Consider the following 21,829-nt stretch of genomic DNA (forward strand, 5'->3'; position numbering starts at 1 on the left):
GCAGTGCTTGGGTTTTGAGGGATACGAAGATGAGAACCTACTTGAGTACTTAATGGCAGGTGGTGGAAACCACTAACTCTCCACCCCCTGCCCATTTCAGATCTCCCTATGGTATGTACTTCTTCCTTATTGTGCCCACTGCATCACTTTCTTTCAACCTAACCATGCCTGTATGTGTTTCTGATACTAAACATAACAGTATGTATGTATTTATTGGATTTAAACTGTTGTAAAAGGGAAATTTTGGGCTTGTACTTGGGATGCCTGGTACCAGTTAAGATAAATCCCATAGGTTCTGTGTTTCTGTTATTGTGGAATTTCGTTATCATGCAACGGACTCATTACCAGTTATGGGCAATAACCAGGCTATCAGTGTATATACATAAGTGGGATCGGCATTACTCCAATTCTGTGGCTTTATGGTTATTCTGCAGATGCTTCAAACTATGAATGTTCATATTAACCATCCTAACCCAATGTTCTGTATTTAAATGGAGTGAAGTTAAGGGATGGATAGGATCCAAAAATGAAGTGCAAGTAAAAATGCAGTGACTGTACTCACTACATAAACAGCTATATTGCCAAGACATTATCCTATACAGCAGTCCTCTCCCAATTTCCTATACAGTAAGGCACCAGGTTTTGCAGTATCCAGATTGGCAAAATCACTGTTTGGCTGTAGCCATCAAGTATTACTGTGATTGCATATTCGCATTTAAAAAATGCACTTTAGTGCCCCCCAGCAGTACAAACTTCGGATTCATGCCAAGGCGATGCCAGCACCAACAGTCAGTTTTGGCCTGTTTCCAGTACATTTTCTGTGTGTCTGCATGTTAAATGTTACACTCTCGCATCCTTGATTAGCAACTGACGGAAATGTCATCTTGTGCTTCAAGTGTGGCCGGAGGTGGACCGGGTGATAGTGGAAATGGTGTAAGATGGCATGAACCTGAAACAGCAGGCGGTAAAGGGAAGGCCAAGTGTGACTATGATAGCAAGTTAACAAATAAAATCATGACGGAAATGGAGAAAGGTGTTTGTAACTCTGAAACATGAAAAATGTATAATGTGCCCGAGTAGACTGAGCATAGCATGAGAAAACAGCTGAGTGAACTTAAACTAATCTTACCATTGCGAAGAAGTATTTTGAACCAGGCCCCGGAGGCAGATGAGCAAAAACAGTGACTGAGCAGAGCTCAATTATGCTGGTGGTTGAACATTACTTTTCCAGTGGCTCAACAGGAGGACCCAGGAAGGCATTAGTGTGTCAGGGCCCAAAATTCAAGACCAAGCCCACCCACTTTATGAAGTATTTGCAAAGAAATGTAACATTGCATCACCCCCAGGGTTCACTGCTTAACATGATTGGCCACAGAGGTTCAAAGGCAGGGCCAAAGTCAAGAATGTGTTCTACCACGGGGAGGCACTGCTGGGAAGCCGGGGCCTCCTTTATGATTTAATGTGTTAACAGCAACATCTTAGGTAACTTTAGGATGCATTTAAAGTACGAAATACACTAGGGGGATGAGTTTTCTTATGGGTCCTGTCCCTATTAGCCTATTTCCCATGAGGTCAATGCCCAAACTTTGGCGGAATCAACTATGGCGCCACTTTTCACAGTCCCTACTAGGCACGAAACCCGATGCCTTACTGTATATATATAAATGAGCAGATCATCATCTTATCTCAGTTTCCCAGTTTATAATGGAATGGTTAAGATCCAGAACAAAGAGAAAACATAGAAAGTAACAATGACATCCCATGGGTTACAGCTGTTATTGTTACTGCTCCTTAACTCTGGTCTGTATGGCCAAACAGACTTGTCAACCACAGGTGAGCAATTACTTCTGTGGGGCTATCTTACAGGTACATACAGTACATACACTGCACTGAGAATTAGTGACCCTGTGTGATGGACAGCGCCCCAATGGGGTAGAAGCAGGGCCCTTCCCCACAGCGAGGCAGGGAAATATGAGTAGGTTTGGCTCCTAGTTGGATGTCACAGCTGCTTCATTCTATCCAGGGTACAAAGTACCACCACATTTAGGCATTCATCAGGTAAACAATGATGCTACAAGGACTTTAATCTTTACAATACAATCACATTTCTAAGAATCCTTTCCAAAAGTCTTACATCATGGAGCAGCTAATACAAGACCCAGAAACAAAACAAGAAATGCACAAATATATCAGCCAACTTCAGTAAGCAAACAATACTAGACCTTCATGTCTGTGGAGGCATTAACAGAAGTACAGGCATCCCATACATCCAGGACCTCCACTATGACTGTGAAGGTGCCAGGAGGGAAGATGAGAGGCTCGCGCTGGGGTGACACGTTTGTATGATGCTTCTCCAGGATTGTTGTCTTTCTGTTGTCCTCATCCACCACTGGATTATTGAAATACATTGAGGTTAGGTTATCATCACCATCATATTCTATTAACCTCTATCTACCTATCATTAAAGTACCAGGTATCCCTTTTACTCTGCCTTTGCCATTTTCTTTGAACTATACTTCTATGATCATTATAATTCATACTGTATGTAAAATGATTTGGTGATGGTTATGACAGCATTTACTTTCTTTCATTTAGTCTTTTACTGATGTTATAGCTGCAATCACAAAAAAAGGGGATATTTTTTACTGTGACGTGGCAAACAAGGGTTAGGTGTGATAGGCTGGTAGCCTGATCCAGCAGACATGATTTGGTTAGTACTAGTGGTGGACAACCAGCTCTTCTCTCACATTTGTACTTGAGTACTGTCCTGCATGTGCATATTACCTGTATTCGTATATCTATTAGGATTTGAGCAGTACTCAAACAGCTGGGTTTATATTGTACAGCGTACTGAATTGTTTATAACTCCAACATGCTTGCATGTGCCACCCTTGGTCACCAGATGGCGACTCTCCACACTGCTCGATCTCTGAGAGACATCTTTTTAGGTCCCTTATACCTGAGGCCACACTCTATGACCTCATCCCAGGTCTTTTTTGGTCTGCCTCTTGCAATGCCACCTCCAATGTTCACATTTCTCGCCTTCTTCATCCAACCGTCATCCTCCATCCTCTTAACATGCTCAAACTATCTCAATACACTCCTCATCATCATTACATAGCAGTCCCATCTTTCCTCTCAAATCTTCAACTGCAATCCTAGCCCATAGGTTCAAAATTCAAGGACACACCACACATCCAGGTAATCGATGTCATTTCTGTACATTTGAGCCTACGAATATATTCTTCCTTTGTTGACCAGGTCTCACTACCATGCAGCATTACACTCCTAACACAAGCCACAAACAAAGATCCCTTAGAATGGAGGGAAAACCCTCTCATTATTATAAAAGGAAACAGTTCCATGAACTTCCTCCACCCACTCCTTACCCAGGCCACAAAGCCAACTCCAGTCTCACATCCAGAACATAACTTGTCCCTCAAATAAGAAAACTCCTCCACACACTCAAGAGACTGTCCAGTAAGATTAATCTTCTCATGCCTGTCAATTTCTACATACACTCCCTGACACACCACATACACAAAATCAGTAATATTTTGCAGTCTGCATCTAATCCCACTACAACTCTTATGCACCAGCTTATCACAAACACTGCATAAGATGGAGTTACTTCTCACCCCCTTGTCGCAAACTCATATGACCACACTTCCTCGACTTTGACAGTACCGCCACCAGCCCTAGATATCATCATTTTTGTTTTATCCACATTCACTCTCAAACCCTTGTGTCTCTCCAGTTCCTAAATCTTGCATCTGCCTCCCTTTCATTCTCTGCAATCAATACCAAGTCATTAGCATAAAACATCTCCAATTGGGGTATGTTTCTGAAGTCTATTCAGAGAGCTTCAAGCACCATGATAAACAATAAGAGGCCCAACACTGACCCCTGATGCACACCAATATTCATGGAAAACGCATCACTCAAATCATTCCCTTTCACTTCACTGCTTCCCCAGGGACTATGATAGGACAGCCTCCTGCGGGACACTATTCCCAGGTTTGGGCCCCTCTCTATTGGGCAGAAGCAGGAGCCTGGGAAGTGCGATGCCCTGTACCCTCTGGCAAAGATTCAAGCCACGCCCTATTCCATGGTGATCCCAAAACTGCATTGGCGTAGCCCACACCATGTCTCCCTTCAGGTCTGCCACTAGGTAGTGGGGGCAAAGTTTTCTGGCCACATGCCCTTGCTAGCGCTAACCCCTGTATGTGATGGGGTATATTGTGTGGTACGTAATGCCCATGTGGAGTAGGAAACATACCTGTACAGTAGACCCTCATTATAACGGACTAACTGGGGGAAAGCCAGGTCTATTTAAACCCAGAGTTCATTACATCTGAGAGTTTCATCCTGAGGTGGGATTTCAAGTACATGTTTGAAAAGAAATGAACACAGTAGTATATTCTAATACTAAAAATGTAAACTACTGTACACCACTTGTACACTAACTTGGCCCATAATTTCACCCTTTTGCAGTTTCTTTCGCATCCCTGTCATAGCACTTCTTCAAGACTAGTAGAGAACTGCATTACAGTAAACCCTCGATTATCTGACACAGCAAAGCCAAAGGTATGTCTGGAAAGTGGATCCGTGCAAATAATGGACTTCTCCCCTGGCTCCCCTTCGTACATAACTTTGAAAGCCATTGTAAAAGGCCACTATAGATCATACAACACTTGTTCCCACTGTTTAACACTACTCTATCTGGTCAAGCAGACCTATAAACCACAGCCATGCAAGTACCATGGTCAAGGAGATCCATCAACCACAGACAAGCGGACCTGGAGCAGCGGCATCTTCACTGTGGGTCCACACCCCAGAGGCTGTCCAAGGGGAGGAGGAGGACAGCATGGGGGCCAAACCACCGCTAACCCCCCTGGCCCCTCACGGAGCCCGAGAACCTGGGAATGGCTTTGGTCGCCCAGGCAAGAACTACATCTCCCAACACAAAAAACACAACAATATTATTTTTTCTACACTGAGAAATGACTCTCTGGCAGTCATTTCTCGAAGACTTCTTCTAGCCAGTGACATCAAAAGTAATCCAGGACCCATCAACAAATACATATGTCCAACATGCTCAAAACACATCACTTCGAGTCGACAGACAAAGGGTTAAGTTCAGTGCAATTCCTGCAAGAACTGGACCTATTTCACTTGCACAACATTTGCATCCACAGAACATTACACAAACACCCGAACCTGCTCCTAATGCTCCTTCCTCCCACCCTCTAATCCCCCTACCAGCCCCTCCACACCTCCTCAGCCTCACCCACCGATCCTTCCCACACCATCCAATCCCCTAACCTCTCCCATTCCACCCCAATCTAATCACCCCAACCCTTATCTCTGTCACATCCTTCTCCTACCCCTTCTCCTCCACCCACACTCCCACCTCCCCCTCATGCTGCAGCACCCAACAGACATCGTACACACAACATTAACATTTTTCAAATAAACACAGATGATCTAAACACCAAAAAACAAGAACTCACCCAATTCATCAAACAACAAAACATACTGTACACTCTGCCATCTTACAAGAAACAAAACTATGCAGAACACAAAAAACATCTACATTTCATGACTTCACCACCATCAGACAAGACCAGGCCAATGGCAGTGGAGGTGGACTCACCACCCTAACACCAAGCCATCAACTTTTCAGATACTAGGGAACACACAAAATCACTTCTCCCCCCACATGACACCACAACAGAAATACTATCTATCTATCTATCTATTGCCAGATGCCTCAATCCCATTTGGGGTGGCCACAAACAAATCGCCTCCACGTCGTCCTGTCCCCCGCCATTTCACTGCCCTGCTCCCAACTCACACCCCCCTCTCTCATATACCTCTCCACCCCATCCCTCCATCTCATCCTTGGCCTCCTCCTCCCTCTTCCACCCTCCACCTCACTCACATACACTCTCTTCGTCAGTCTTTCACCCTCCATCCTCTCCACATGGCCAAACCACCTATGTGTGTTCCTCATAACACTTCCTATCACATCCACATCCACACCACAACGCTCCTTTATATCCTCATTCGTCAGCCTGTCTCTCCATGTGACTCCACAGGCTCCTCTTAAATAACTCATTTCCACTGCTCTCAATGCCAAGGAGTCAGCCTGGCATGTCAGCAACCCTGACACAGACAGAGGGCTGGTACTACAATCCCAAACAGATAATCTTTTCATTCTCAACTACCTCCAACAACATATCCATATCCCACACTAAGCACTCTTCCTCCCATCATCCCTAGACATCACCTTTTGCTCCCCAAACCTCGCCCCCACAACATCCAGCAGAGTGGTCAAAACCCTCAGTTCTGACCACCTCCCGATCATTATCACTACCAAAACCAGAATCGCCTCAGCTAGCCACAGACACACATACACTAATTACGAGAGCCAACTGGGAGGCCTTCTCAACCAAATAGAACAACACTTGGAAACACCGAACAGTACACCCATCACAAACATCAACACCGTTGTTCAATACAACTATCCAAAATGCAGACAAAAGACACATCCCTAGGGGCAACAGAAGGAGACACAACCCAAACTTCACATCAGATATTCAAGGCCTTAACAGTCAATGCGACATACTGCAACACTCTCCAACACCCCATACACAAGACACCATACAATAAATACAAGCACTCAATACTCAAATAAACAATAAAATATCAGAGCAGCAAATACTAAATTCAAATAATTTTCTCCAAGCACTTGATCACAAATCAAACAGCAGCAGACTCTACAAAACACTAAACAGCATCACACTCTTCTACAGCAACACTACACAATCACACGCTGCCATCACAACAACAGACACCCATCCCTCAAACAAACAGCAAGCAAACACTCATCAATCACTTTTCACATGTCAGTCATCTAAACCCCCAATGCGATGACCGATGTGTCATCCGACGCAAGATACAGTTCCCCACAGACCCAGACTTCACATCCTTCACTTAAAACAAGACGAAGCATATCATTAGCAACCTTAAGCACTCATTTGCCTGTGGCCCAGACAACAATAGCAACAAACACCTTAAAAGCCTTGGATCACAAGGCATAGAAGTACTCACCAACATATCAAACTACAGCTACTCACACAACATAATACCCAGCATCTGGAAGCATGATCCTATCATCACTATCCCCAAACCCAACAAAGACCCCACGCTGCCTTCCTTACACCACCCTATCATACTCCTCTGTACCCCCCCCCCCAAAGTCACTGAACGACTAGTATTACAATTTGTGACACCTCAGATCCCCCTAACCCCATCACAACATGGTTTTAGGCCACTACACTCCACAAATACCCATCTTACAGACCTTATGCAACAAGTTTTTGATGGCATCAATTCAGCTAGGCCACCATACAAAACACTCCTAGTCACACTAGACATCAGCAAAGCTTTTGATGCCATCCCCCACCATAACCTCACAAACAAAATATTCAACACAAACATACACACTAACACAAAAAGATGGCTGGCAAACTATTTAGCAGGCAGATATGCACATGTAACATATGCTGGTCAGTCATCAAACATCAGAAACTTCACAAACAGTATCCCTCAAAAATCTGTTTTGTCCCCTAAATGCTTTAACCCATACATGCATGACATACCCACATCCCACTCACCACTGATACTCACAGCTTCCTATGCAGACATCATAACACTTACATGTACACACCAAGATGCAAACACAGCTGCACACATCCTCCAACCTTACCTCAACACACTACATGAGTGGTTCACCACAAATGGACTCAATACAGCCCCAGCCAAATCTGCAGTGACCCTTCTCATAAACTCGACAGCAGAACATAGTCACATTCCACACCTCACCATAAACAACACTCCCCTACCACACACACACACACACACACACACACACACACACACACACACACACACACACACACACACACACACACACACACACACACACACAATCCTTGATGTAACATACATCAATGTCATTTAAACAACACATCACAAACATTAAAAATAAAATAACACCAAGACTCCCTTATGGGATTAAGGCATCTGGCTATAGAAAGAAAGGCTTTTTCATTAATATAAGCTGTAGTCTGTCTTTTCAATAATCCCCTGTATAACTGGAGCTGTCAAGAGATATTATGACTGCTAATCATTCATCAACTAATCCAGTGTTGCCTCATGAGGAACATAGAAGCCCAGGGCCAAGCAAGTTGGTCCTGACATTTAAGATCAGAGTGACCAGCCTCACTCATCCCTGAGTGGTATTACATGAGCAATAAACCCCAACCACCCCTTGGATTAAAACCTGCACAGGCCCAATCTGATTGGAGTGCCTTAAGTACTGTACCCACTAACTACCAGGCACCAGAATCTGGTTACATGGTTACCACCCAGCATAGTAAATAGTTTCCTGGTGTACAATAAACCATTTCGTTTGTCATTCAGTGTAGAGTCACCCGCAGACAGAAGGAAGAGGAAAGAATGAAGGAAAGAAAGACATACATGGAAAGAAGGAAGGACGAGAGGAAAGGGCAGGCACCCGAGAGCAGCACTACACTGAGTGAGTGGATGGTGAGCTGAACAATATTTAGGGTTGTTTTACCTGAGATAACGGTTGTCTGTGTGCCTGAGCACTTTTGCATATTTTACTACTCATATGTCATGAAGGCATGTCATTCTCTCCAGCCAGATGCCCTAATACTGGAGGGGATAGCCACACACAAACTGCCCCCATGTCACTCTGTCCTCTCCATCTGGTTGCCCTTCCTCCGACTCACACTAACTTCATTCATATACATTTCTACATCATCCCTCCACTTTATTCTCTACCTCCTCCTCTCCCATTTCCCATCTCAATTTACCATTTTTATTATGCAGTGCCAGAGAAAAATTATAATAGATGGCAAATGAATGACTTAGTTACCTTGAGCTAAAATTCTAACATGAACTGTAAAGGACCAAACTGAAACTTAACAAATTAATCACTGGTCTGGCTGGGATTCGATCCTGGGCGCTCGCGACTCACATGCACATACGTTACCACTGAGCCAAAGAGAGGATCCCTGCTGTGCCTACAGGCAATGTGAGCTTTTATACACCCCATTACATCATTCGTTTCTCCCCCTGGTGATTAATTTAGTCAATTTTGAACACATGTGGTAGAGTAGCACACTGGAGGCCACCATTAGGGGGACCCCACGAACCACACAGACTGCTCACCCCCAGGATGTAAGGTTTAAAATACTGTCAACAACATCATGGCCCTCTAAGCCCCGCCTCACATCCCACACTGCTCCAACCAATGAAAAGGTGGGAATGAAATTTAACAAATTAATCACTGGTCTTGCCGGGATTCGATCCTGGGCCCTCGCGTTTAATATGCTCACACGTTACCACTAAGCCAAAGAGAGGATCCCCCACTTTGCCTCTAAACAACGTGGGCTTTTATACACCCCATTACAGAACTACGTATATGAATCATTTCAAGTTTACATCACAGTTACAAGTAAAACAGCTTAAAACAATAAGCACTTACTGGATACAACATAGCTCTTAATGCCTTTGTTCTCAGGATCCTTCCACTGGTCACATTCAACATAAAAGAAATCGATGAGGGCACGGGCAGGGGTCGGCTGATCAATCGTGCAGTATCCAGACACTGGTTTCTGGTTCACTTTGAAGAAATATGTGCCACCACCTAAAAGTGGACAAAAAAATTAGTAAGAGAATAAAGCTTTATCTCCTGTCTGATGCCCAACTAAGTTTAAGAAATATTACTCAGCCATCTCCCACATTTCATCACTATGCTTCTAAACCTTCCTCCCTTAAGCCGTCCCATCACTTCATCTTTCCATATAATTTTCTGTTTCTTAGTCTTGGAAATGAAACCCCAAAAAATGATGATTATTACAAAAGTCATCATCATCACTATTACATTATTATTATTTTGATGATTACATTAGCAAAATGTAAAACAAGTCAAATTTGAGAACATCGGATCCTTCTCCCCAGTGACTGTCATATCATTCCAAACTGTAGCAACAGTTTGAACTCCAGCATCACTGTTAATCCCTACAATCCAATTACTGGGATGTGTTTTAGCACAGATCTCTCACAATGATACTGATAAGAAAGATTATATGTAATCTCTTCACTTTAGAAAGACTCCAAACCTTAAGATAACTGTCTGAAGCGAGAAAGAATAAACTAATAACTGTGTCACCTTTGTGAAGGGGTTAAGATGTTAACCAACTATAGTCAATTTGGTTTCATATGATTAAAATGGGCCACTTCCACAACTTGAATACTGTGTTGTGTCACCATGATATTTAATGAGCTTTAGTTAAGAGATAGAAATGAGTCTCTGTAGTTACTACTGAAGTCAAATCTACCCTCCACTCTGAATATACCTGGCCATCAGCTAAGCTACACCATGCTACAGCTGGAACTGAACTGAATTCCTAAAACCATATATTTCCATTTGTTCCAAATTTGTTAACCCTACCTCCTCCACTAACCTTCAGTAATATACAAATGCTACTGCTTTGTTTCTCAGCCTTTCTGCTTTCAATATGAGTACTGTATGTCTCTCACGTATTATCCTCCTTACTCCTCTAAATTTCCTTTTACTTTGACTTTTCATTCATTTTTTTTTTACCATTATGCATTTCTAATTGCTCCACAATGTTCTACTGAATTTTTTGCATTCTGAGGTTCATATTACAATGCAAGCACATTCTTTATCACTAAACATGCCTTATAATAATCAGGAGAATTCTGACACTTAAAAAAGAAAATTGTTTGTTTTTTTAGTTAGTTGTTTTCCGGGAAGGGGCACTAACCCTCCGCCAACCCTTTTAGTCGCCTTTTACGACAAGCAGGGATACTGGGGGAGTATTCTTGACAGACCCCCCTACCCCCAGGGGTAATAAAGGATGGTTGTATCAGTATTAGCAGGGGTGTTTTTACAGCTCGACGGGTCCTATGATAGATCAGTAAGGTCTGCTTTAAGGAAATTCAAAGCCTTAAACTGTTCTCTGCTCCAGCCGGGATTCGAACATGAGACCATTAGGGCTGCTGGCCACCACTCTACCGCCTCGGCCACCACTGAGGTGGTTTGGCCATGTGGAGAGGATGGAGGGTGAAAGACTGACGAAGAGAGTGTATGTGAGTGAGGTGGAGGGGGAAAGAGGGAGGGGGAGGCCGAGGATGAGATGGAGAGATGGGGTGGAGAGGTATATGAGAGAGGGGGGTGTGAGTTGGGAGCAGGGGAGTGAAATGGCGGAGGACAGGGCGACTTGGAGGCGATTTGTTTGTGGCCACCCCAAACGGGATTGAGGCGTCTGGCAATAGATAGATAGATAGAAAAAAGAAAATACAACTGACAAGAAATGGTGCTCTTAAGTGTTTTTAATTTGGCTACTCTCACAGCTGAAAAAGTGTTAACCACCATTTCAAAAGTCCTTCATTCATCTCACTTACTTATTTTCTATAAGTTTACCCTGTTCCAACAAATTATAAAAAATACCTCAAATGACTCTCACCCTTTCTTCCATCAGCAGCAGTGACCTCAACAGAGATGTGGAGTTCAAGAATGGTGGGGTTGTCCTCAAAAAAGCGCGTGCTGAAGGCCAGCTCAGCTGCTGTGTTACCTGTTTACCAGGGAATACCATAGTACGTAAAGTAATAACATTCTACCACCACCTATACGTTTTATATTCTAACTTGGTCTAAAAATGCCATCTCCCCATCTTGAATGATGATGTGCAACATGAGATTAACTGCAGAAAATAATGATAATGAAGAAGAAGTCCTACGGAAAGGATGTAGAAACACAGCACTGTCTTTTTCTGCCCACGAACTATGTGAAATAAGATGAATATTGACAAAAATCTTGTCCAAGTTAAGGTAAAAGAGCTATAATTGAGTATAAGCAGCCACATGATTCATCATATCCAGAATAGGGAAGAAATAACTACAGTAGGTATCTCTTCCTTGGGCCATAGTATCGAACAAGACCAGAGCCATCCTCTCAGTTTCAATTTACTTAACACAATTATGAGATCAGACAAGCCTCCACTCTACCCTTGTGCAACACATGTATTGAACCTACCCAAACACCTTTTTCACACTGCAGTATCAGTCATGCTTCTACTGGTATACTTCTGTCTTTCTATACCCTGTATATTACTGTCCTTTCTAGTGCTTAAAATATACATCATATATACTTGACATCTCTTTCCTGATACATGTTTTTTGGCCAACATCCACCACTGTCCCCCCCCCCCCCCTCTTAAAAAAAAAAAAAAAAAAAAAAAAAAAAAAATCAAAAGTATAAACAGTAGTGTGTTTCCTTCACATATCACTCTGCCCAGCTGATTCCAAATCCTGTCTTTCACTATTATGTCATCACAGGATAAGCCATCACTTCAAACTAAGCTTCATGTACATACACCTTGACACAATCGTTTTGCTTCATTTATAGAGGCTCCAACACACTTGCATATGTCAGCTTTGGTCACCTAATGGCAGCTCTCCATGCTGGTCATTCTCTGGCAGCCTCCCTATTCAGACCCTTATCCCTGAGGTCACACTCTATGACCTCATCTCAGGTCTTTTTAGGTCTGTCTCTCACAACCCTCCCCCCTAACTTTCCTATTTTTCACTTTCTGCACCCAACTGTCATTCCCCATCCTCTCCACATGCCCAAACCATCTCTATCCCCCCTCATCACAAAACTAATACATTCCAGTCCCATCCTTCCTCTCAACTCTTCCATTGTAAATCCAGCCCCCCCAGGCCTCAAATTCAAGGACACACTGGACATCCACTAAATCACTGTCATTTCTATGTGCTTAAGCCTACAAATATCCCCTTCCTTTACAGTCCCGGCATCACCACTGTACAGCATTACACTCCTAACACATGCTGCATTCAAAGATCCCTTGGCAAAGAGGGAGAGGTCTCTCAATGTCAGGAGGGAAAAGAGCTCCATGAACTTCTTCCAACCACTCCTCACTCTAGCCACAAAGCTAGCTTCAGCCACACTTCCAGCACAGAACATGTCTCCCAAGTAACAAAACACTCATAATTATTTTTTCTTATATTTATCATTCATCAGCATTCCAACTCCTTTGTTACTATGTCCTCATATGCTCATACTTGACTTTACATATATCTTCTCATTTCTTCACCTCACTCCTCACCACCTTTCTCAATGCCTTCACATTATCTCTAACCCTCCTTCACTGAACACATTCACTACCTTCTCTTATATTTAATTTTTTCTAAATTTCTCAAATTTCACGGAGCTACATAAACCTAGCTAGTTTCACTGGGCAAAAGCATAGGACCAAGATTCTAGGTTTGTGTAAGTTCAAGGTTTACTGTCTGTTTACATCAGCAGAAGCAATGCTTGAATGAATGATAATATTCAGATGAACACACATACCAAACGGCCATATTCTAAGTGAAGATGGCCATAATCTGAAGCAATAAGCAAAGCATTCCAAACAACGAAAATGACTCCTCACCAACAGGGAAGTGCTCAGGAGAGTAGGTGAAGGCTGTACCGCTACTGTCTGTGGCTGTCCAATAGTATTTGTGTGGCTCCTCACAATCGGAACTACAGGAAGCCCTGATGCCAATGCGCTTGCATGGATTGACATAAAGGCCATCCTCATCAGGTGTACACAGGGCTGCATTCGAACATCTACAGGAAGAAGAAGGATATGAGATATGACTCATACAGTTCATCATCATCATCATCATCATCATCACTCTAACCTTATTACCCACTAAAAAATTGTGTGGGCAGGATCCCAAAACAGTAAAGGAAAGCACTGAATTAGGAGAACTATCAACACAGTGTCCAGATCAATAAGCAACATTTGCCGTTTGCTCAACACATCCTTCAAATTATCAATATTAATGGGAATCATTGCTAAAATCCATCAAAATTTCTTACATACATATATATACATAAATATATATATAGATATATATATATATACATATATATATGGAGTCTCTGTGGTACAGTGGTAAAGTGTGCGTTTTTGTACACTGAAGAATGAGGGTTTGCCCCCGCCAGGGTAAAAAACTTTGGGAGCGTTCTTCTGGCCATGTACTGCATTGACGGACACAAGGGGAGCTGTGGTTGAACCAGTGTCGCATACTATAAAGTATGCTTGCACCCAGTTGGCTTGCGAGGGCCGATTACAACTGGTTCACAGATTACACACACATCAAAGGCCATTCCAACACAACAATTACACTTACAAGCACTTCTCACCCTACATACAATCTCTACTAGACAGCCTAGGCCACTTGGTAGAGATACATTGGCTGTATCGTCCCCACTTCGATAGAAATAGGCCGGTCCTGCAGTGGACACTCAAACGGTTGATGAGATGAGATGAGATGATATACATACATATATATATATATATATATATATACAGCTACCGCAAACTGACTGAGGACCCCCCCCCACACAAGGTATTAAAAAACACAGAGATCAGAGTACAGTATATCACAATGTTTGTTCATGAAATGCCATTCATTAATATGAAATCATGTTTCCCTTGTTTTTCAGGACCAGTTGGATGCATTTTGGCATGGAATCACTTAGATCTCTAAAGTAATCTAAGGACATTTCCTTGCACCAAACATCTGTCAGTTCAGTCTTCAGGCTGTCCAGATTGGGTGTCTTCTTCTCTGCCATGATTTTCTTCATCTTTGCCCAGCAGTTTTCTATCAGATTTAGATCCAGAGTGTTGCCAGGCCAGTCAAGGACCTCAATCCGATTATCCTGAAGCCATTTCATTACCTTTCTTGACTTGTGACACGGAGCTGAACCGTGCATGAAAAAGTCATACCCATGAATAGCAAAAAAGTTTAACAAATGATCTTTCAGAACTTGAATGTCCTGGCCACCACCCATCATCAAGATCTTAGGAAGAAAGTAGAGGCCTCCCCTTCCCATTTCACCTGAGAAACACCTCCATACCATTGCTGACTGTGGGTGCTTAACAGTCAGCACCACGTAAGCAGGGTCATATCGACTACGGAAGGCAGGGCGATGAACCTTGGTAGAACACACCTGGTGAAATGTGCTTTCATTGGAAAACATAACTTTTCTCCACTCATCTGATGTCCAGTGTGCATAGTTCTTGGCAAACAATGCGCTGCTTCTTCATGCGGTCAGTGAGAAGCGGTTTCTTGGCCGCGGTGCAGCTTGGCAAACCCAGCTCCTTCTGCAAGCGGTGTTGGATAGTTCGAACTGAGATGTCTTGTAACAGCAGGGGATGCATTCTCTTCAATTCTGCTGCTGTCAGTCAAGGATTCTTGATTACTTCCCTCTTCAGATGTGTATCTGTACCTCTGGAAGTCATCCTCTTCTTTCAACTGCCATGCTTGTGCTCTGGTACGACATCAGGTGGCAGGCCGCGCGCTGCAGCAAGAATCTTCATGACAATTGACTTTGTGTGTCCAGTATGTTCACAAATCGTGTAAACAGGGACATTATCCTGCCTCCATGCAATGATACGGACCCTCTCATCCCTTGAGCAGTACTTTCCAGGCATGACAACTTGACTCTAGGAAAATGACAAGGCAAACAGTAATGCATACGAAAAAAGAGGGAGGTGCAAGCTCGGCGTGAAGGGAACATATACTTCCACTCTCGCTTCTGGACAAGCACTGACGTGTTGAGTGTTTCACCACCTCCTGCCAACACCAGAGGAGTTGCCAGTTACTTCTTGCCCAAAAAATTCACTTGATAGAGGTGGAAACACAAAGCAAAGACAAACAACTCTCCCATTGCAATTCTGTGTGTGTAGGTCCTAAGTCAATTTGTGGTGGGTGTATATGGTAGGTGAAGGCACTCAACATCTACTCACTCGATGTAGTGCTGCTCTCAGGTGGCTGCCCTTTCCTCTCTTCCTTCCTTATACAGTATATCGTTCTTTCCTTCATTCTTTCCTCTTCCTTCTGTGTGTGGGTGACTTTACACTAAGTGACAAGCCAAATGGTTTCCCATGCACCAGGAAACCATTTACTGCATTGGGTGGTAACCATATAACCAGACTATGGCGCCTGGTGGTTTAGTGAGTAATTAAGGCGCTCCAATCGGATTGAGCCAGTGCAGGTTTATATCCATGTGGTGGTTGGGGTTTATTGCTCATGAGGCTGGTCACTCTAAAATTAAATGTCAGGACCAACTTGCCTAGTCCCGGGCTCCTACACTCCTCATGGACCAACGTAGGATTGGATGATGGATGGATGGATGGAAAGCTCCACTCTACATCTTGCATAATTTTCTATGCAGTAGTTTCTCTCTATAAAACATCAGGAAGTGATCAGATACTAATGCAGCAATTGAAAATAGTATAAATACCTCTCTCCTAAGCTTGCAAAATGCAGATATGTGTTTGTTCAGATAAAGAATATTAAGCTAATATTGTACCAGTGAATCAATTTCAAAGTTAAATATCAAAATAAAAATCAAACCATGAGAAAGACACCCACTCCATATTAATGAGGGGAGGGTTGTGGTCTAGAATCTCCACCACAACCAATGCCTTGCGTGACCTGTCGTCCTTCATTACTGTACCCATCATCTCGTATTTCCCTGGACCCATAAAGTCACTCCCTCTCACCACCAGTTCACAGGCATCATGGTCAAGCTTCCCTGCAGTAAGAAAGTGCAAAGTTATATTAATGGACTACATGTCAATTTGCATATTACTAACATCATCATCCTTATCTGAAACTTTTTTTCACCTAATGATGAGTTGAAGTAGGAAATGTAAAAAGGTTAGAATCAGTCATTAGCATCCACAGTGATATGGGTTACAATCACTCTCACATCATTCAAGCCCTCAGTATCCTGACTCCACCTCACTAGGTTTCTTTTATTTTTTTTTAAATGCAATTTGAATGATTTGTTGGGTATAAAGAACACAAGGCGTACAAGTATAAGTGGTTGAGAATGGCTGGGAAAAGAGGAGAAGCAAGAATGGATGAAGGAATCAGAAAGATGGAAGTATTAGGCAATGAAGCAAGTCAAAATGAAGACAGCACCCAGAACTAAAGAAGTACCTAGTCGACAGGTCAGGCAAATAGGGTGGGTGAGGAATGACTACCATGTTAGTGGAAGCCAGGAACTGCAGGATAACAATTGATGTGTGTGCAGGGGCACTGTCATGATGCAGGACCCAGTCCTTGTTATTCCACTATTCTGGACATTTGCGGCAGATGTTCTCCCTCAGACGCCGCAAAACTTCACAGTAAAACTTTCCGCTGACAGACTGACCAGGTGGGACGAATTCCTTATGAACAATCCCTTGGATGTCGAAGAAAACAATCAACATCGACTTCACATTGTTGCGAAGTTGACGCACTTTTTTTCGGCCTCGGTGAACTGGAAGACTTCCATTGTGATGGCTGCTGCTTTGTCTCCGGGTCGTAACCATAAACCCATGATTCATCACCAGTTATGACCTTGGAGATGACAGTGGCATCATCTCCGACCTGATTCTTGAGCTCCCTGCAAATTGCAATGCAATATGCCTTCTGCTCGACACTCGGCAGTCTTGGCACAAATTTGCAGCAATGCGTCTCTCATGCCCAACACATCCAACAAAATGCATTGCACACTTCCCTACGACAGTCCTACAATATCACAAACATCATGGATAGTTCATCTACGATCTCCAAGGATGGCCTGACAAACATTTCCGATGTTTTTTGGTGTTGTTGCCGTTGACGGTCGTTCAGATCGGTCATCGTCTTCGATGAATGTTCATCCTTCCTTGAACCACTTGTACCAGAAAAATGCGTCCACTGCATTATTCAACTTTATTTTGATGTCCTTGGTGGTTATAAACATTTATATATATGTCTGTGTTAGTTTTTGAATGACTATGAGGCCTTGTAGAGCTACTCCCCACACCTGTTTTATTTCCCCACACCTACATACACACCTGTTTTCATGGCTGGTATGACAAATCCCACTGAAATGGAGGGTTTCCACAAGAGAATTTGGTTGTTGCTGCAATTTTTTTCCCCAAGTACCACCAAGGCCTTGTAGGCCTGCACCCCACACTAGTTTTCTCCCCACACCTACATACACACCTGTTTTCACGGTAGATGTTACAGAACATACTGAAGTGCTTTCTTTTCATGCAAAAAGTTCATTATTTCCAACCTCCGTACCTATGGGCCTCCTCCCCACAGCCTACTTTATCTCCCCACAGCCTAGTAATCTCCCCACACCTACATACACCTGTTTTCATGGTTGGTGTGACAAAACACTTTGAAATGACCTGTTTCAATAAGAAAAATGAGTAGTTACCAAAATTTTCATATTTTCTATTCTTTTGCTTTGGGACATGGCATTGTCCCCAAATTACTGGAACGTTTGGGTATATACCAAGATGCATTAACCTGCCATCCACTCCCATCTGTGATCAATAGGAAACTGATAGTACTCATGGATTAACTCGACATAGGATAACAAGAAATTACACGGGTGGGTGGCAGTATCACTGCTACCAGACAAAAGACATATGCATGGAAATGTCACTGTGGGTGTGACATACCCCACCACACCAAAAAGGGTTAAGGACACCCATTGTCCTTGTGTCCATTCCTGATAGCTTGTTGGGTCCTTCCTACTCAATCATATTTTCTGAGACATTCCATCTTAGCATACAAACTGCTGGTCTCTTCATGTCTGACATAACCCCTACCTTCTCCCAACCTGGGATGCCTTCTCTGGGATCAAGGTACTGTTGCCAAGCTCTTTGAGGTAACATCCAGTAGGCACGTGTCATGGGAATGAGTGTCAGTCCTGCCCTATGGGACATCTATTGCTGTGTCATGTTTGCTAAGGTGTCCTTTGCCACTCAAGAACAACCAGCCCCTCTATTCACAGTTCTTAAGGTGGTGTCCTGTGCAAACACTAACCCTCAACTGAAGTACATCTGAGGATGAACTTCAGTTCTATAAGATTCCCTTTGTGTACAAACGGAGACAATTTCTTATTAGATACCTATGCAGATGTGCTTATACACATATGTGCACATCTACAGGTACTGGAGGAAGAGATTAAGGTGAGGGAAAAGTAGGATAAGAGAAAAAGGAGGTTTATGGAGGTGGGAGTGGTGTACCTGCCAAATATGAATACCACTGCATCTAATCACACAGCCTAAACATATACCTGTTCCTAGGATTCTTAACATTAATGCTTAAATGTTCTACACTGTATCTGTTGTCACATATGACTTCAGAATCATTATATTCATCATTACAATCAATAATCACGCAAGGATGTCATCAAACTTTTTAATGGATAATGTGTTTCACAACACAAGCAAAATTGGGAAAGAATGTTATAAGCTGATGACTCAGTTTTTTTTTCTTTTTTTAATGTGTCCGACTCTGGGCTTAGGCTTCACAGCACGTTCCCAAGGCCCACTAGTCCCCCAACATCCATGCACCTCCACATGTCACCACTTCGGCACTAACACCCACCATCCGTGTTGAATACATGCTAGGGCTGTCTTATACAGGATTGGTGTATTGGTATTAGCAGGGGTATTTTTACGACATGTCGGTGGGTCTTCTGATGGATCAGTTAAGTCTGCTTTTATGAAATTCAAATCCTTAAACTGTTCCCTGCCCCAGCCAGGATTCGAAGCTGGGTCCATTAGGACTGCAGGCCACCTCTCTGCTGATTCGACCTAGTTACCACCCAATATTTTAGTATGTTAACATTACCAAAGAGGGAAAAAGAGAGTTGGTAAGACTATAGTACTAGGCTAATTCTGGCACATTTTGCACTAACTGTGTCTGGCTTCAGATGTATCTGGTTGCTTTTCCATCTCCTTTGCTATCCTAGCTCAGACCCTAATTATCATGTAAATACACCTGTAGTTTTCCTTCAACCCTATTCACTTTGATTTATGGAACTAGTATCTAGAAAAATGATGTGACATGAAAAGAAGCATATGCACACACATATACATACAGACATATGCAATCTCCAATAACCTAATAAGGCATAATAAAACAATGATGAAAGAGCATTTTACCTGCACCATTCCCAAAGCAGCCACCACCTGATCCCTTGGTGAATACAGGATACCTGGAATCAGGAAGAGGGTCTGCATATGTTTCATCAGTCCTCCGGCAGGCATACTCCACTGTAAAAGTCTAGAAGAACAAGATGGTAGGACTTAGATGACAAAAGGGTGCACTGCAACTATTAACCTGCTAGTTTACCAAATACCTGACATATCCTGTTATCTCATCCAAAGTGGCTGTCATAAAATCATCACTAGCTTGACTTAACTATAAAATCATTTTATTTCTAGTAAATCCTTCTAGCATATACAACACTCTTCAACTCTATTCCTTCATTTTAAGTCTGTTTCTCTCTCTCTCTCTCATCCACTTCACTACTGTATACTTAGCTCATTTCCTCCCTATCACTGGAAACTGTTATCATCAAAATAAACAGCAGGCTTTAGGGTAAAACTCTTCATTAACTGGCTCAAAGGATATAGTGCCCTAATGTCATATGGATCTGAGGCATCAAGATTAAATGATGCACAAATTTTATCATTTTGCCCAAAACTGCAACATCCCTAAACACCACTTATGTGAAAGAAGGAGTATCTAGTGGTGATTCATAAAGGATGCCACTTAACTGGATGTTCTATATGGTTATGGTGGTTTGGTGTTTATGTATGTGAAATGTAGTGTTGGGTGAAGGGAGAGGGATATTACTGAGATACTCTGTGTAGTGTTGGGTGCCTATTTGTCATTTACTTCCTGTGAAAGGGATGATGCAGAAGAAATTACAAGGGCAAGATGGACCTTGATCTGAAGCAATGAACTGTGTGCCTTTCATGTTCATACGATACTTATTGGAAGCATTTTTTTCTTTGCTCCAGGTGATCTGTACTTGTGATCTTAAGAGCATTCTGTTAATATTTTTAAAGCTTTGTTTTGAGCTTTTTTAGGCTTATCATTATCTGTGTTGGCTAGGATGAGGTCCCAGCTTCAGCCAGCATAATTTACAGGCATTCTAATGAAATGTTAATATCCCTGTCAGATTCTCTCTGGTATTAATTAACATGCAAACAAGAAGAAATAAGTGAATTTCACTGAGTGGCCACTCTCAGTTAAGGTTTTATACTGGTTCTCCTAAAGTGTAAATGATTTACATGCATCTGGTTTAAGCATCTCCTTCTCAGGTAAGCTAACTGAGCAAATGAAGAGTCAGTGTGTACTGTGTATCTTGACTAGATCACAAATATCATATCAAATTATTTATAAAGGCTTCAACATGCTTGCATGCCATCAGCTTTGGTCACCTAATGGCAGGTGTCCATGCTGCTCGATCTCTGGCAGCCTCCCTATTCACTCTCCTAACCCTGAGGTCACACTTATGATCTCCTCCCAGGTCTTTTTCAGTCTGACTTTCACAATCCTACCCACCCCTCCAACATTAACCCGATAACTGCAGTATTAGGTTTCCTGGCTTATCCTCCCATGTGAAAAAAAAAAAACACGAAAAAATTTTTCCCCTAAAATAATTTTTGCTCATATGAAATGAAACTATGCATGGAAAAGTATGGGGAAAACAAATATGAGTTCATTATTTACCTTGGTTCTGAAGACAAGAACCCCAATCACTCATCAATTATTTTGTCTCACAGCTGTGCTTTTTACTGAACAAAATGAGAGGTTGATGTGCAGGACTGGCTAAATT

The 21,829-nt window shown here is 42.6% G+C and overlaps 1 protein-coding gene across 1 annotated transcript in view; it reads right to left on the minus strand.

Annotated features, from left to right (window-relative positions):
- LOC145392059 (uncharacterized) overlaps positions 1-21,829 on the minus strand; it is a 286,089-nt gene that overhangs the window by 171,448 nt on the left and 92,812 nt on the right. The window contains exons 23-28 of the mRNA XM_080266515.1: positions 20,145-20,265; positions 16,576-16,738; positions 13,578-13,756; positions 11,589-11,696; positions 9,581-9,742; positions 2,223-2,389 (exon numbers count right to left, since the gene is read on the minus strand). Coding sequence (XP_080122641.1) covers positions 2,223-2,389; positions 9,581-9,742; positions 11,589-11,696; positions 13,578-13,756; positions 16,576-16,738; positions 20,145-20,265 — 900 coding nt within the window. The remainder of the gene's footprint in view (positions 1-2,222; positions 2,390-9,580; positions 9,743-11,588; positions 11,697-13,577; positions 13,757-16,575; positions 16,739-20,144; positions 20,266-21,829) is intronic.

The sequence above is a fragment of the Coenobita brevimanus genome, chromosome 21 (assembly GCF_032717465.1).
Source record: "Coenobita brevimanus isolate Jiangsu-jjx chromosome 21, ASM3271746v2, whole genome shotgun sequence".
NCBI classification, from domain to species: Eukaryota; Metazoa; Arthropoda; class Malacostraca; order Decapoda; family Coenobitidae; genus Coenobita; species Coenobita brevimanus.